General features: G+C 35.5%; 1 protein-coding gene across 8 annotated transcripts in view; it reads left to right on the forward strand.

Moving 5' to 3' along the window:
* Positions 1-3,702: 3,702 nt before the first annotated feature.
* The window catches only part of LOC106663904, a 45,342-nt gene continuing 31,308 nt past the window's right edge, over positions 3,703-17,736 (forward strand). For 7 of the 8 annotated variants that reach the window (XR_001340110.2, XR_001340111.2, XR_001340112.2 and 4 more), the window contains exons 1-2: positions 3,703-3,886; positions 7,065-7,191. Coding sequence is in view for 5 of the 8 variants with exons in the window: in XM_014389136.2 (XP_014244622.1) it covers positions 7,090-7,191 (102 nt within the window). In the remaining 3 variants the exon portion in view is untranslated. Of the gene's footprint in view, positions 3,887-7,064; positions 7,192-15,591; positions 15,772-17,736 lie in introns of those variants that run through there. The other variant, XM_014389138.2, reaches the window with a different exon arrangement.

The raw sequence follows: 17,736 nt of genomic DNA on the forward strand, positions 1-17,736 counted from the left end.
TTCGGTACACTTTTATCCAAAACCTTTCATCCCATTATGAAACAAGTCTATATTCAATTTATAGTGCAACGATAGCCAAACAACGATAGGGAGCAATTAAAAAAAACACCCATGATCGGAAAAATAAAATTGTTGCATAAAAAGGATGTACAAGTTTTTCATAACTTTAGGTTGTTCCCAGACACTTATGAGGTACTATCTTTAAAAACACCCTTATACATACGTACTACCACTATCTTACTAAAAAATTAAACTACTTAGTTACTAAAAAAATTAAATTGTATACAGTAGAGTAAATAGATTTTGAGAAAATGGTACTGAAATTCGCAACTTTTTGGCCCCCCTTTGAACGACTAAATGATGTTGAAAAATTGCTAAAATGCGATAGTTTCAAATTCCCCGAGTTTGTGGCGTTGAAAATTAAAAAAAAAAAAATGATGGAAAAACCGTGTTGCCACGTGCTTGGACGTGGCGGGTCCGAATTATTTCTACCTTATGTGAACATCAGAAAACACATGAAACCGTACGGACCACTATTTATTTAAAAAAATGACATTAATCTCAATAGCTTTAAAAAGGCTTTATAAGACTAAGTCTTTTTTTCTTTCACAGAAATGACAGTCTTGCCACATGCCTCGATATAGAGTTGATGTCATGCTCATAGGTGAAACCACTTCACAAGCGAAACCCCATGGACCAACGTTCTTACAATGTGTATTATATATACTAGAACAGAAATATAAATACATAGTTGCGTTGGAAATTTTAAATTTATCTTTTTGGTAGGGAAAAAACCATGTTGCCACGTGCTTTGACACAGCGAGAGGTTATATGGTCCGAATCATTTCTCCCTGTGAAAATCAGTAAACAAGCGAAACCGTACGAACTATATTTATTAGAAAATGGAAATGACAGTGCTGCCGCGATACGGATACTGATTTCTCCCTTCTAAGGATAAAAACCAGTGTCTGACAATTGAGTCTATACATTTTGTATAAAATGAAAACCTGTTAAAATGAGGTCGGAATAAAGGTTATTTTTCATATTTTATAAATTATGGTGAGTTTTTTAAGAAACGATTTTTTTTTCTAGAAAATTTTACAATTTATTTACATAAATTCTACTTTTTCGTGATGACGCCTTGACTCTCCGAAGGGCCTAAAAAGTTGAGATTTTCTTTTTTATTTTAAAGCTCCTGGTGAAAGTACAGACTCTTTTGAAAAAGCAATGAGTATCAAAATTAAAATCAATGTAAAAAAAATGGAGTTAAGCTAAAGAAAAATTCATAAAATCACCTGTTTGTTCGAAAAACGTTTGCTACCCCGTTAGGCAATCTAGCGTTGTTTGGTCGAGGACCATTTGAAGCAGCTTGTCTTATGTGTCTAGGTGTTGTGATGGTTGCACATTGAAATGTGGAGCTTCTGAAAGCTTGTAAAGTAAGCATTTTAAGGTCCAAATCTAGTACTGTATTAGTGAACTGCGTATAAACAATGATGGTTATTATTCTTAAGACACTTTTGGTTGTTTGTACGCAACTGCGACTGTCCTGCTGTACCCCATAAGCCACAAGAGAGTGCTTGGGGTGATCTCCCTGGACTTCATAACTTCCCCACGGGGTTATTATATATATTATATTACGAAAGGTCCTGACAGTGCTTGGAAAAAACAAAAAATTGATAAGCGGTTTTATAATAGCTTTGTGAACGTATAAGTAATCATTTATTTAATAAAGAAATTCAATTTAAATTAAACTCTTCAGTCAGTAATATTTAAAATATCACATAAATATCAATAAAATTCGTTTGATTTCTCAACTGTCGAGCAGAAAATTTGACACATTTCTTATTAATTTGTTCTTCCAACCTTCTTATAGAACTCTGTACAACACTAAGTATATATTAAACAGAATGGTTAAAATTTATAAATTAGGAGGTCTAACTTGATGTCGAAAAAGCCAAAAAAATATTTTTGTTTGTGATGCCTTTCCAAACAAACTCAAAATTGATTATTTTTCTGTCGGTAATAAGAAATGAAATATGTAATTTCTATTTAGTATTAGTAGTAGTTATGCCCTATATTTTTTAGTGTGGCATTTTCAGGAAAAACCCCTAGCCATGTAAATTTATCTTTTTTTTCTAGTTTCTCAATTAAGACTCATCTCAAAGTCAAATAGGTTTGATCTAGCTCTTTGAAGAGCTAGAAACGAATAGGAGTTTCATTATTTCAAATGGCCAGATACTCATCAATGTGTGGTATTTAGTGACCGTTAGTTTATGATTATCTGGAGATCGTGAGATGCGATCTGGTGTGACGTAGGTTTTAGAAAAGCATTTTCTTTGTCGTGCCAACGTTTCGATCTTTATTGAGATCATCTTCAGGGCTCAANGAAATTTTCTGTCATTTTATAATGCTAAACCATTGGTTTAATACATAAATGAAATCGGGAGATGCGGTCTGGTGTGACGTAGGTTTTAGAAAAGCATTTTCTTTGTCGTGCCAACGTTTCGATCTTTATTGAGATCATCTTCAGGGCTCAATAAAGATCGAAACGTTGGCATGATAAAGAAAATGTTTTTCTAAAACCTACGTCACACCAGACCGCATCTCACGATCTCCAAATAATCATACTCATCAATGTTTGAATCATATTTTTGAATAGTTCTTGACGCTAAATTCAACGGTACAAACGATTTTTAATTTGAAGCAACCATTCTCATGTTATTCAGAAAAAAAAACTATTTCCGATCATAATTTTTCATAAAAAGAAAAATCGGAGGTCATTGTTTTAAGAAAGCTTAGATTTACGTGTCTTGGTGGTTTTACCAAAAATGCCTTAAATAAAAAATATATAGTTCAGGGTCAGAAGTAGACTCACCCTGTATTTGTATATATTTGTATAAGTTTTTATTTGTTTAATGCTATTAGATTGATTCATGTTTTGATGTAATTAAATACATCAAGTTTTGTATTGTCAAATTCTTTGCTATATGTATTACAGCGTATCAATTATGTATGGAAATTTAATTTTGCAATTTATACCTTACACTGTCAGCGTATCCAAGAATTGTTAATTTTTTAAAGTTACTTGCATAACTTGGAATATATTTTTAATATCAATTTACTCGGTTGTCTGTGAAAATTTTACTCGCAAGTTCGTCGTCCTAATCAAACAGAAAAGGCGATCCGCGTTTATTCCTCCACTAATATAAATAAAGAAGGTAAATATTTACAGCTCGGTTTCCACACTTTCTCGGACTAGAAATAACAAAAGTAAACAATGTAGAATCGAGATAAAAATGAATAGACTGTCCCTATATTGACATTTTCTCGTATATTTAATAATTTTAAAATACTGCGTACAGGAGAAATAAACTTAAAAAATGTAAAAAAAAATGATTTTTTTAAAGAATTTAGGCCTGTCATTTGATAGGACGAAATAATTTTAAACAAGATATATCTAGGAAAAATTAGATAGTACGAGTTTTGTCAAAGGCAAGGTTCTTAGAAGTGAGGCTTACATTAAATTCGCCAGATTGTTGAATCGAAACCAAAACTGATTTTTTTTATTGATTTTTTTTTTAATGTCACACCCTCGAATTTCTGCAAGGCCTGCAAAACGTGCCAACTCGTCCTCTGGCGGTTTTAAATGAGTGAGACATTTGACCGCGGGGGGTGTTGTGCTTGCACACAGTGAGCACGCTCGGATCAATACACAGGCTCGGGCCTGTTCTTTGCAAGCTAGTCGATCCCAAACTCCGTGTCAAGATTGTGAAATTGGTCAAATCCAAATTCCGGTTCAACCTTTTCAACCCATTATGCTCTAGGATACAATCGATCTCCAGGTCTACTCAATTAACAGCAAGAAGGAAAGGGGGAAGAGTATAAAGTAAGCCAACGAATTTTAGATCAATTGAAAGTTTACTTTTTTAACATTAAATATATATCAGTTAAATGAATATCTAAACAGCAGAATTTTTTTATTTACAAATATAAATTTTATGTAAAAGAAACCGGCAACCAAAAAAATCTGATCTTCCAAATTTATTTGATTATTTTTTCTAAAACAATTTTTTAAAGCTTTTTTAATGACTAACATATTTAAAAAGCTTCCATTTATGTTTGACATTTACATTTTTTCCATATAGAGCTTTAAGAACTCCTAAAAAAACTCGCAGATGGTACCAAGTGATAAAGGCCGGTAGTGCTTAATATTAATTGGTAATACTTGATTCTTAAAAAATTTTATTAAGAGGAAAATAAATAAAAATTTCAGCGTCTGACTAACCAAGTTCATTGTTTTCATTGATTGTTATGTAAGCCAGGTCATCGTGCGGGGTGGACGTACCCGATTGTAGAAATATATTATTATGTATTAAATAAATATAGCGATATGTCGTAATCAGTTTGAATAGTTGCGTAAAATTAAGTCATGAAATTGTATGATCTCATATTTTATTAATGATATTCTTTTAAATGGAAATTTTACACAAAAAATACTTCTTGAACTTTTGGTTTTAACTTATTTGAAATTAAGGCTATTTTTATCAACATTTTAATAGTGTTTAAGTTAAATACGCTTCCCACAACGGTGGTATATATATTGACTATACAGGGTGAATTGCTACTCGTGCTACAAACTTCTCCAGTAGATTCTTCACCCTAAAATGAACAAAAAAGTTCATATTGTCCATGGTCCGATTCTCAACCNGACCATGGACAATATGAACTTTTTTGTTCATTTTAGGGTGAAGAATCTACTGGAGAAGTTTGTAGCACGAGTAGCAATTCACCCTGTATATACCACTATATGTATATATTATATATTTAATAATGTATTGTTAGGGTGAGCGAATTAAGAGGACCCGGCGTAATTCAGACTGAAAAATAATGACGGCTTTGTTTCCAGCTAACTGAAAGGAAGATATATCAGTCAAAAATTCGTCTTAAGCAAATAAAGTAATTCATGAGCTTTGAGTGATAAATCTTGGGGGAGAGCGCGATCATACACACGCGTTTTTCCATGTTTCAACCTAATCTATTCCAGACCGGGCTCAGAATGAGCCAATCCGTCTTAGTAATGTTTAAATACCATTTTTTTTTAATTAAAGCTAGACATTTGGGTTATATTTGCTGAAACAATAAATTCAACTTCTGACCCTGATATGTCAGGCCATTTTATTCTATTTAAGAGTTTAACAAAAGATTCTTAACATTATTCACACCTTTTCACCTTCAACGATGGTACTGGATCGATTTCTGTTCCATTATAATTCGCACGCAACCTTATGACTTATGGAAATTTCCCTCAAGGAACTAGTAAAAAGGGTCTAGTTTCGATTTTGCTGGGAAATAACATGGAAAATTTCTAATTTACACAAGAATTTTCAGACTATAAAAGTTTCATTATGGACACAACGTTTGACAGATAAATATCAACTATTCTTTAAATGTTAAGAAAATCCAATATTTGCTAACCATTGACGTTTATTGGTAGAGGTACAACATAAAAATTTATTGAAACAATACACCATTATTAATATTTATTTAGCACACGTCATTCATGAAATGAATTATTATGTATTAATAGTAATAAATACAAACTTTTTGACTGCAAATCGATATCTATTTACGATAGATGTTAAAACAAGTATAAAACTTAATGTAATACTTTCAATTAATTAATCTTTTTATGTAAGGTTTTGGTTGAAATGAAAAAGCTAGGCCACGAGCGGGATTCGAACCCACGACCTTCGGCGAAATAGCTCAAGTGGTAGAGCAGCGGCGTATTTAGCCGAAGGTTCGAATCCCGCTCGTGGCAATAGTTTTTTTCTTTTCAACCAAAAACCTTACATAAAAAGATTAATTAATGGAAAGAAGTAATTTGGTCAGTAGACGACTAAATATAATGGATTTAATGTGAAGCAAAAGTTACCTATTGAACTGTCTTTTTGTGGCTTGTATAATATCCTGTGAGATTTCTCCATGTTGTCTTTGGATGATGAACACGAACTTTGGTCGCTTCCGACCATTTTGGTCGGCCTATTCTCGCTAGGTTGGTTTGTCTCCGACATGCATTTGCATTTCGCCATTTTCAATATTACGATCAATCACGCACTGAAGATGGTAAAATGCCGAGTCCAATCCAGTGAAGATAACCTTCATTCTGTCTGCGTGAGTGAATTGAATGAAGACAGCGAAATGCAAAACATATCTGACAAACCAACCTAGCGAGAATAGGCTGACCAAAATAGCGACTATTTTGGTCTGCTAATTCTCATTGGATTGGTCTGTCAAACGCTTATTGGCATTCTGCCATCTTCATTCTGTCTGCTTGATTGATTGTAATAATGAAGACAGCGAAATGCAAAACATATCTGACAAACCAACCTAACGAGAATAGGCTGACCAAAATAGCGACTATTTTGGTCTGCTTATTCTCATTGGATTGGTCTGTCAAACGCTTATTGGCATTCTGCCATCTTCATTCTGTCTGCTTGATTGATTGTAATAATGAAGACAGCGAAATGCAAAAACATGTCTGAAAAACCAACCAAACGAAAGGCTGTCCAAAATAGTCGCTATTTTGGTCTGGTTTTCGTTGGGTTGGCTTGTCAAATATGTTTCTGCATTTCGCTGCCTTCATTATTACAATCAATGACGCAGACAGAATGAAGATGGCAAAATGCTGATAAGCGTTTGACAGACCAATTCAGGGAGGATAAGCAGACCAAAATAGCGACTATGTGCCTTTCGTTGGATTTGTTTGTCAGTATGTTTCGGCATTTCGCCATCTTCAGTATAAGTATCAATCAGGCAAACACATTGAAGGTGGCGAAATGCCGGTATTAGTCAAATTTCACGTTATTAATACATGTTTTTTAAAAAATCATGATTTTCTTATGCGATGGAACATTTTTTAATTGATTACAGTGAAAAAAATTTTTCTTCCAACTCTTAATTTTACCTCACACTGAGAACCGTCATAAATTGCGACAACAGAGACAACCAATTTACACAACTTCAAATAAAAAAGTCATTTTAACAGTGATTGTCATTTTTTTCAGTGTCCAATGAAGGAAGGCCACCTATATGGGGCAATGCACTTCCAGTAAATCATCACAGATAGAAGGTTTCCTAGGGAAAAAGAGAAACAACATAGAGCAACAGGCAAACAATAAGAAGACATCAAAAGTAAGTTGTGTTTTGTTTTTTATCGGCGACAAGTGACGGCGTCACCAGGCCTGGCTAAAAACTAAGTCATGGGTCTTTACGTATCCCGTGCTAAACAAGTTCTCCTTAAATGACTTAGAACAGTTTTAATTGTATACTATGGTCAGTAAAAAGTATATTTACTATTGTCGTAACAAATTTGCAAACGCAGTGTACAAATATCGATCTTTGCGATTGACTGTCCGAACCTTTTTTAAAAGACATTAATGAAACGTTCGATATCGGTGCAATGCACCATTTCGTCGGAAAGTTTAACGATTTTGTTCAACACTTTATTGCGATAGAATGATGAAAACGATTAAAACTTTTTTTTGGAGGACCGCCGATTTGAGGGTAAATTAATAAGAAACAGTTTAGATGTGCAGAGCGATCGATTTTTGCGGTTTCTAGGCTTCGACATTGGAATAAAGCAAAGTGGGACGTATCGACTTTGATTTTCATTCAAAGGTCTGCCTCCTGAGGTCGTTTTAAAGGTGGACAATTTAGACAAAACGGTGTGACAAATTCAACCCAAGGGGCAAGACTGTCACTTTACTTCAAAGGCCTCCGAAATCTTTCCGTTTTTACAGAAGTGACTTTATTGCCTTGTCATTAAACTAATTAACATTATATTTGAATAATTGACAAGCTATTTTCAATTGATATTACCCCCTAATATCTATCGTAGTGTCTATTATTTTCAAGAAAATGATTAATATTTAACCCATGATAGAATAGTACATGTAGAAGCTGAACGTTTGATGGAAATATTTTACAGCAATTTGTTAATTTTTCTGTTGAGGTAAATTTTCGTATATGGTTGCACGCCCCATTCCAAGTGCAATTTTGTTTGAAAATTGAAAAATGAAATCTGAAATGAAAGAATAAAATTTGAAACCCTGCGTTGTTAAAAAAAGATGATATTTTGGTTCACTTTTCCACCATAGTAACATGTTGTTTTATTTGAACTTTGATTTTTTGGGGGGAGGGGTGGCGGAGCGAAGTCTAATTATAAGTTATTATTAAAAAGTCATTTTGTTCATGGTCATAGCCAAACTTTCAGAATTTACTTTTGAAAAGTCATCACTTACATTTTTAAAATTAAAAGATCACCAATAACATACAGAAATTCTTTTTAAATCATTGCCAATCCATCATCATAAGTAATATCTACATTTCTTTACTCTATTCAAGCTACCTCCAAGAACACCGTGAGTTTGACAATGAATGGTGTAAAAGTTGAGGGCAATGTTGAAAAATGTATTCAAAATGTACATCGAAAAAAATATTGCCCTTTCTTGTACATCAACAAGTAGCTCCAGACGTTACTAAAGTGAGGTATTTAAGACTATACCTATACAGCAGTCTAACGTGTAATCCGCATGGAAAGACGTGGACCAACATACCAATTTTAGGACCAAAATATGCTTTGACTGGCAAAACCCAACTGCGACCACTTTCACCACATAAGGACTGGAATTGTGTGGTTCTGTCAAATCATTGAATATCCAGTGCATACAATCCTAAACTTTCCCATCCTTAATGGACGCTGGCACCAAGACCTTCTCAAACTGTCATACTTAGTGACAGCCTTGGCTGGTTTCTCCTACCTTGTGTCTTCCTGTGCAATGCTGGCCATGAGTGCTATTGGTGCAGCATTGGAAATAGTGCCATTTGTCTTCCAGGTTTCAATGTTGGCAGTGGTGTCATGTGTCCTCCTGGTGCAGTTCTGGCATGTGTTCTCCAGGTTTAGTGCTCGCAATAGTTCCATGTGTCTTCCTGGGTTCAATGTTGGCAGAGGTGTCATGTGTCCTTCTGGGTTCATTGCTGGCAGTAAAGCCATGTGTCCTCCTGGTGCAGTTCTGGCATGTGTTCTCCAGGTTTAGTGCTCGCAATAGTTCCATGTGTCTTCCTGGGTTCAATGTTGGCAGAAGTGTCATGTGTCCTTCTGGGTTCATTGCTGGCAGTAAAGCCATGTGTCCTCCTGGTGCAGTTCTGGCCATGTGTTCTCCATGCTCAGTACTCTCAATAGTGCCATGTGTCTTCTTGGGCTCAGTGCTAGCAGTAGGGCCATGTGTCCTCCTGGGTTCAATGTTGGCAGCAGTCTCATGTGTCCTCCTGGTGCAGTTCTGGCATATGTTCTCCAGGTTCAGTGCTCGCAATAGTGCCATGTGTCTTCCTGGGCTCAGTGCTAGCAGTAGGGCCATGTGGCCTACTGGTGCATTTCTGGCCATATGTCCTCCATGCTCAGTACACGCAATAGTGCCATGTGTCTTCCTGGGCTCAGTGCTAGCAGTAGGGCCATGTGTCCTACTGGTGCAGTTCTGGCCATGTGTTCTCCATGCTCAGTACTCTCAATAGTGCCATGTGTCTTCTTAGGCTCAGTGCTAGCAGTAGGGCCATGTGTCCTCCTGGGTTCAATGTTGGCAGTAGTGTCATGTGTCTTCCTGGTGCAGTTCTGGCATATGTTCTCCAGGTTCAGTGCTCGCAATAGTGCCATGTGTCTTCCTGGGCTCAGTGCTAGCAGTAGGGCCATGTGTCCTCCTGGTGCATTTCTGGCCATATGTTCTCCATGCTCAGTACTCGCAATAGTGCCATGTCTCTTCTGGGTTCAATGTTGGCAGTGGTGTCATGTGCCCTCCTGGTTCAGTTCTGGCATATGTTCTCCAGGTTCAGTACTCTCAATAGTGCCATGTGTTCTCATGGTGCAGTGCTGGACTGCAATAGTGCCAGTGTAGAAAAAAACATATACGCACATATTTTTAATGTGTTTTTTTTTTTATATTAAATAATATACTACAATATGAAGAAACCCATGACGATTCATCTTTGATTATTTTTTATTAATACTTTAATTTGATCGGCGCCTGACTTTCCTGAAGAAAAATCCTTTTCTCACTCTGATTAAAAATGATTACTTGATTACTTATTAAAAAGGTAAAGAAGAAAAATATTTAAAAAGTTAACGAACTTTGTTTAAAAGTTTATTAGTCCGGACAAATTCTGCAATATTTTATTATCAAATCATTAAACCAAAACTTCTCGAATATTTAAACATGGCATCATTACTACAAAAAGTTATGTATTGTCAGTAAGATGGAAAACAGCAATTAAATAATATTTGCAACGATACAATATAAAAAAATATTCGTTTAAGTAACCAGAATAATATATCTATAAATATTTTATTTTCTTAATATTGTGGCAGTTATACACTGGTGAATCCGAATCGCGTCCAACCGCGAACCAACTGCGAAAATGGACGAAATAAACACCACTGAAGAGTTCGTTCACATCCAGCACATTTAATTTTTAAATTTTAATTGGATCGGTATTCTTTCTAACAACATGTTTCATCATTAATTCATTTATTAATCAAGATGAAATCAAGCGTAGAATTTTTACATTAATTAAGAATTTTCTATTAAATTTTTAATCTTACATTCATAACCTTCTCAGCGCTCTCAGGATTCTTCCTGAAAAGGAATTCTTTAGGCAAAACCGCTTTAGATATTTTTGGCTTGTATATTATAATTAGGGGGAAGTTGGCTCCATGCTGTAGATCCGCCCGATGGGTCGTTCGATGGGCGGAAGCTTCCTCATTGAAAAGGGTTTAATTCCTTTTCCTTTTCCTGACCATTGACGCAGGTCTGACTCATCGATCGTCCCCATCCTCGACGTACTCGAAGGCGTGCCGGATCAACTGAAATCTCATCGAAATCCATTTCAACACTGAGTTCAGTCTATAGCAAAAAATATTATTGAATAAGATCTCTCTAGTTCCATTTCATCAGTTATGGATCGCTCACGTACGATCGAGTCTTTCTTGAACAGCTTCCCTCTTATACAATTCCGGACTTGACGCGATTGTTGCGAAATGGTTTCGTTTCATTGGTTTTTCCGGAGAATCTGTACGTAATTGAACGTTATGTACTATTAAAACCAGAAATACGGATTATCATTCGAGAAAACTGCATAATGCCGAATCATTATCACGTAATAATATACAATAGATGCGTATTATTATAATAACACACAATACACAAATTAGTCCAGAATCGAAAAGATATGCAAGTTAAAAATCGGTGCTTTTGTAAAACAACGCCCTGGTACATAGGACATTTTTAATGCAGTACAAATTCGCATAAATGAAAGGATTCAGCGTCTGTTTCATCCTTTTTATAGTCCCGAAGGAGCGCGGTAGCTATACACTACTAAACGGCCAAATGGCTCACTCACAAATTTATCACGTTATGCTAGCAATAAAGCAAATGTTTTTGGTTTTTGGATGTTCACCAATTTCAGTTTGTTCTTGATAACAGGGTTATTGATTCTGATATAAATACTCAACATTCCTATAGAGGATTTGGAAAGGAAACAACCAGAATATACATTTATCAAACGCCATGATGTTTTCCATTGAAAACTAAAAACGAAATAAGTAAAAGAATTGGAATAACTATGACACTTTCGCTCATTTGGCGCCTGCATAGATCAGATTATAAATAGATGCCTCGCCCTGTTTATATCCCTGTGGAAGCGCTATATGACATGTAGTACTCAGTGACCTAATGGCCAAAGAAATTTATTAAGTAATTCACTAATTTCGTGGTCCGCTTGACCAATTAATCCATTACAATTAATTAAGGTTTTTAGTTGAGATGAAAAAAAGTTAATGGCACGAGAGGGATTCGAACCCACGACCTTCGGCTAGATACGCCGCTGCTCTACCACCTGAGCTATCGTGACCTCGATCCCCTCGGACATCCACCCCTCATCTCAACGACTCAACCCCACCTTATGAGTTTTCCCTCCTTTCGCCATTTTTCAAACTCATAAGGTGGGGTTGAGATGGGGAGTTGCATCATCTTGAGGTAGTAATTTTTAATCAATGGCCCATCTTTTTTGCAAGTACTCGTCAAGTGACTTACCAGTCGGTTTTTAAACCAAGCAAGCGTTGAACCAACCAGAAGAGGCACAGACTTAAAAATGTTTTATGCTGATTATCCTATTGACAACTAAACTTTTAAAGTGCTTAAAGAATTCATCAATAGTGCAGTTTATTGACACTTACCTCTCCTTGCTTATAATATCGATCTCTTATCATCTTTTTATAGTCCTTTTCAATCCATCTGTTTTCAAAAATGTATTAGTTAATGTCGAAATGGCTCGAACAGAAATTTGTCATGCAGTTCGGAATTAAGCATTTCTTTTTGGTTTAGCAGAATTATGAATAATGGATGGCCCCTTTTAGCTAATTCCTGATGGCGGTGCCTTTGGTTCCAATCTTATTCTTAACTCGTTGCACTAAACGGGTTTTAAAATCAAAGTATGATGTTTTAAACAACCAGACGTTCACAGACTTAAAAAGGTTGAAATGTGTCCTGTTGACAACAATACCAAAAATATAAACAACATGCTTTAATAATTCGACACTCCTGTACTTTAAAAGGAGCCTGGAAAAAAAAAACATTAGCTTACGAAAAGAAGTTTGCGCCGCGCATCTCCCTGCTTATATCCTCGAAGTCATGTCCTTTCCCTGGAGTTTTTTAATTCTTTTTTCAATAGTGCAGAAGTCAATGACGAAATGGCTCGACCAGAAATATGTCGTGCTTGGTTCAGAATAAAACAAAGAATATAGTTGACATTTAAACCGAAAATAAGTAGACGTACTTAAAGAATACACTCCTTCACTTTATTGTCCCCTGGCAAAGGCTAGATTAGCATAAATGAAAGTAGTAGGTCTTGCTTCTTCCTGGTTTTAACCTCGACGTCGCGTCATCGTATTATAGCTCTTTTCGAGCTATGACACATGAATAGTAAGATCGTTTCGAATCTTAAGCAGTTGTATCGTCATAAAATGGAAATGCAGGCTGTAAGATACATTTTATATAAGAGTATTTCATGTTCATTTTGTAATAAAATCACAAGATCTTTGGTAACAGCATCGTTGCCGTCGACAAGACTCTGATATTATTTAACTTTTTGGATATTTATTGGATTCTATAATTTTGTGAATTTTTGTATATCTTCGATTCTGAGGCATGGAAATATTGAGTGTTCAATTAAATTTCTATAAATTTTAAGGTTGATTCTCGGCTATTCAATCTTAGCTATACGTTGTAAAAGCAGTGCATCTGATGTTTTGACATTAATACTGGTATTAGGCAGGGATGTACAATGCGTCCATTGTTATTCTCTTTAACTGTAGACGACCTAAACGATGCTCTTGAGATTAGTTCACGTGTGGTTGGTGATATGGTTGCAGTAAAAATTCTACTGTATGATGATGTAGTCCCAATCTGCGGTAGTCCCGCTGCACACAGCATGTTATTAAGCTCTTGGTGACTACTTTGCATTGTGGAGAATATCCGTAAATTTCACAAAATCAACTGTGTTGGTTTTCGGCAAAGAAGGGCGCCCTGATGCTTCAGAAAAGGAAGTAGGATCGATGTCTGTAAAGAATATATGTATTTAGGTGTCATCCTATCACCCTAGCTTTCCTTGGCCAGGTACAAAGCAGAAGCATCCGCTAAAAAATTGCTGTATCTGGTCCGCAAAAGTCAAGCTGTTCAACGTTGCTTGCCTTTCTGTATTGGTGTGTGCATATCATGTCTGGGGTTGCAAAAGTGTATTAAGATTCTTTATCAAAAAAGTATTTTCACTGCCAACATCTATTAAACGATGCTTGAGGTTCAACCAGCTCTACAATTGTATGCTGTTTTTGGAAACTAACCTAGCCCCTCGCTTCTCACACACCCTTAATTTGCATATGATAATCTGCAGGATATGACATAAATGGAGATTCCAGTTTTACTAAAATTACTACACGTAAATTTTTAGACAGGGCTGCGCCTGGTTCGCACACTGGAATTTGCTGGTGAGGGATTTGGGATGTAATTTTTCCTTTAAAACTGGAATCTTCATAGCCTGGCCAGAGCTTCCGAAGAAACTTATCAAGAAATTTAAAATCAGCCAAAGAAAAATTCTTGAGCAGAGTACTGTCTTCCAGTCATTACGCTCTAAACAAAACACTGCATTTTACATTTAATCCATCCAGACATTAACTAAGCATTGTTAGGGCATATAAATGACATGTTCCATGAGTACCTCCGGGGCAAAGGAGAACGTTTTCCATTTTATGAATGATTTAATGATCCATTCTGTCCTAGTTTTGATTGTGATCTCTTGGAATACGGTCCTTTTCAAAAGCGCGTCTTATTTCTTTTCTTACCAACGTAGTAATTGTGCAATTTTGGCTCAGTATGCGCGGCAATCTTGGCAATACAGATACGAACTGATTCATGAGATTAAATCTAGATACGCTTGTTTGTTTTGGTATTGACAATGTTATGATATTCATCTGTCTACCAAAATTGTAAAAAAGACTTTATTTTTTTACTTTTGTTTTTGGTAGACAACCCCGACAGACTGAAATCTTCTCATGTAGTAAAACACTTCGAGGTAGTATTTTTTATTTTATATTATTTAAATTTAAGTTAAATGCATACATAAATGTTCTAATGCAGAACAAAATATGTAAATAAATTCACTAGTTTTCGTGGTCCGCTTGACCAATTAATATCTTTCAATTAATTAAGGATTTAGTTGAGATAAAAAAGTCAGTGTCACGAGCGGGATTCGAACCCACAACCTTCGGCTAAATACGCCGCTGCTCTACAACTTGAGCTATTGTGACTTCGGTCAATCAGCTTCAGAAGTCACGATAGCTCAGACCGAAGTCACAATAGCTCAAGTGGTTAGAGCAGCGGCGCATCTAGCCGAAGATCGTGGGTTCGAATCCCGCTCGTGACACTGACTTTTTTATCTCAACTAAAAACCTTAATTAATTGAAAGACATGTAAATAAAGCATTTCTTTTCTTTCTTTCTTCTTCTTCTAATTATATTAGTATTAGTGAATATTTTTCGTGTAAAATTATAAAATTTGGCTTATACGATACAAGGCACAATCGCGTTTTATCAACATTATTAGATATAAGTTTACCATAATTATTTGATTTTTTATTTAGTACTTTTAGCTTTTAATTATATTTCCTGTGTTTTCATTTTGTTGGGCATTTGTTAAACTTAAAGAGTGCATGGAGTATTGAAAATTGGTGAAAAGTAGTAAAGGAGGGTTTTCACCTTTGTTTTGTAAAAAAAAAAGTGGAGCTATTGTGACAGTAGGCAACTTTTGTTTTCGTCTCATTTTTCCCAGCGGTTGAACAATTCGCATTCGATCGTGGTTTAAAAATGCCGAGTGGGAAAAAATACCAGGCTTTCTCTGCAGGACGAGTCGTGGTCAGGAGTTCACTGTTCTCCCGGTCGGATGGCGGGGATAATGGGAATGGGCGAGAAGTGGGAGCGGGTGGGCGTCTCGACGTCCTCCAGGTCCAGATAGGACGCCGGCCTGTGGGCAACAACAAAGAACCGTGTCATGTGCTGTGGTCTGCCAAAGGAAAGAACTGTTTTGGTGAAACATGGTCCTCTTTCCGGTTTGTAGTTGCACTTGTGGATTATTTAACAAGTTCGTCTCAAAATCCTACAGCCATGGGCAGCAGGTCAGTTCTTTTTATTTTTTTTTATTGCAGAAAAATCATAAAAATATGTTAGTTTTACTGATTTTTTTTTTCTGAAAACACTAGTATTTCGTTTTTTTAATCAGGTTTTTAATCGGTTGGAATTTGTTTGCAAAAATGAGGAGAAGTAACGGAAGACTTGCTAATCTACCTTTCACTGGGGGAGGTACGGTCAGCGATCGGTTTTTCAAACGGGATATCAAATGCGTGTGGTATTTTGGGATAATTTCCAGAATCCGACAGTAGACCTGTTTTGATATTTCACTTTATGTACGAATAGAAAAAAGTCCAGACATTGCTTTTCTTTCCTGCGTTTCATTAAACCACTAATACATCAAAATTATAACGTTGTAAAAATTTACTGAAAGCCTAAGATTGTCTTATTTCAAAACAACAACAACAACAACAACAAACAACTGAAAATTTATTAAACCACATACAAACAATTTTGCTTGTAAACTTAATTAATTAACACCAGTACATACACACTAGAGCAAGCAAGCAAACAACACACACACAAAAGTATGATTTTCAACACACTTGTCTTTATTACAATTTTTTATACTTTTCATATTTTAACACACATACCTAATTTCAAAAATAATATACTTTTGCAAACTAAGTATTTATACGTATATTAAAAATGTATTTAAAATGTTGGTAGTCTGGTGAGCATTCATACTACCCTAGAATACTCGATATTCCTCGGGATAAGAAGGGAAGAATCCGTTTCATTCACGCTAATAAATTACTCAACATTTTTATTTATTCACAGTACCCCAGGGTACTCTATATGAAATTAGATATAAGCCCCTCTATAATTAATTCTTTAATAAGCCACCCTAATCAATTACATTCACACACTAGATTTTTCACACTGTCAGGGTACTTGAAATTCCTCAGTGTATTTAAAAAACGAAGACCTTCCATTCACGCTAATAAATCACTTTCAGTCATGAGACTTTATTCACACTGCCCCAGAGTACTCGACATTCCTCAGAGTAATTGGGGAAGAAGCCATTCCATTCACGCTAATAAATCACATCCACACATCAGATTAAGTTGATCTAAAATTAAATTAAAATTGATATTTTTAACGTTGGTTGTTGAAGAAGCTATTCCATTCGCGCTAATAAATCACATCCACACATAAGGCTTAATTCACACTGCCCCAGAATACTCGATATTCCTCAGGGTAATTGAGGAAGAAGCCATTCCATTCGCGCTAATAAATCACATCCATACATGAGGCTTCATTCACAATGCCCCAGAATACTCGATATTCCTCAGGGGTAATTGGAGAAGAAGTCATTCCATTCGCGCTAATAAATCACATCCACACATCAGATTAAGTTGATCTAAAATTAAATTAAAATTGATATTTTTATGTTGGTTGTTGAAGAAGCCATTCTATTCGCGCTAATAAATCACATCCACACATAAAGCTTCATTCACACTGCCTCCTAGTGCTCGATATCCCTTGGGGTAATAAGGGAAAAATCCGCTTCATTCACGCTAATAAATCAAATTCACACATCAGATTAAGTTGATCTAAAATTAAATTAAAATTCATATTTTTATGTTGGTTTTACTAAATTTTATACTCAATTAGAACGAGAACTCATTTCTTTCGTCGATCTTTGGAGAAAATATTTGCTTACATTTTAATCAATGTAATCTTGATTTTTTTTGTTAATAAAAAATTATCGTATTGATGGCCAAACACATTCTATTTCTTATGCATTCAAGCACTGTTCAAGAAATTGGGGTTGTGAGGGCAGCAAATGAATGCTGCTTGAAAAGGTCAACTTACAAGAGCGAGTTCACAAATATCCGGTCTACTTGGATTAAAATCGGAGATCGTTTTATCGATTAGTGATTTAACTTAACACATTTCTCCAACTAGTTTCGCTTTCTGATTTCTAACCCTTCTTCTGAACAACATTC

Source organism: Cimex lectularius, unplaced genomic scaffold (genome assembly GCF_000648675.2).
Source record: "Cimex lectularius strain Harlan isolate CLEC.00 unplaced genomic scaffold, Clec_2.1 scaffold41, whole genome shotgun sequence".
In the NCBI taxonomy this organism is placed as follows: domain Eukaryota; kingdom Metazoa; phylum Arthropoda; class Insecta; order Hemiptera; family Cimicidae; genus Cimex; species Cimex lectularius.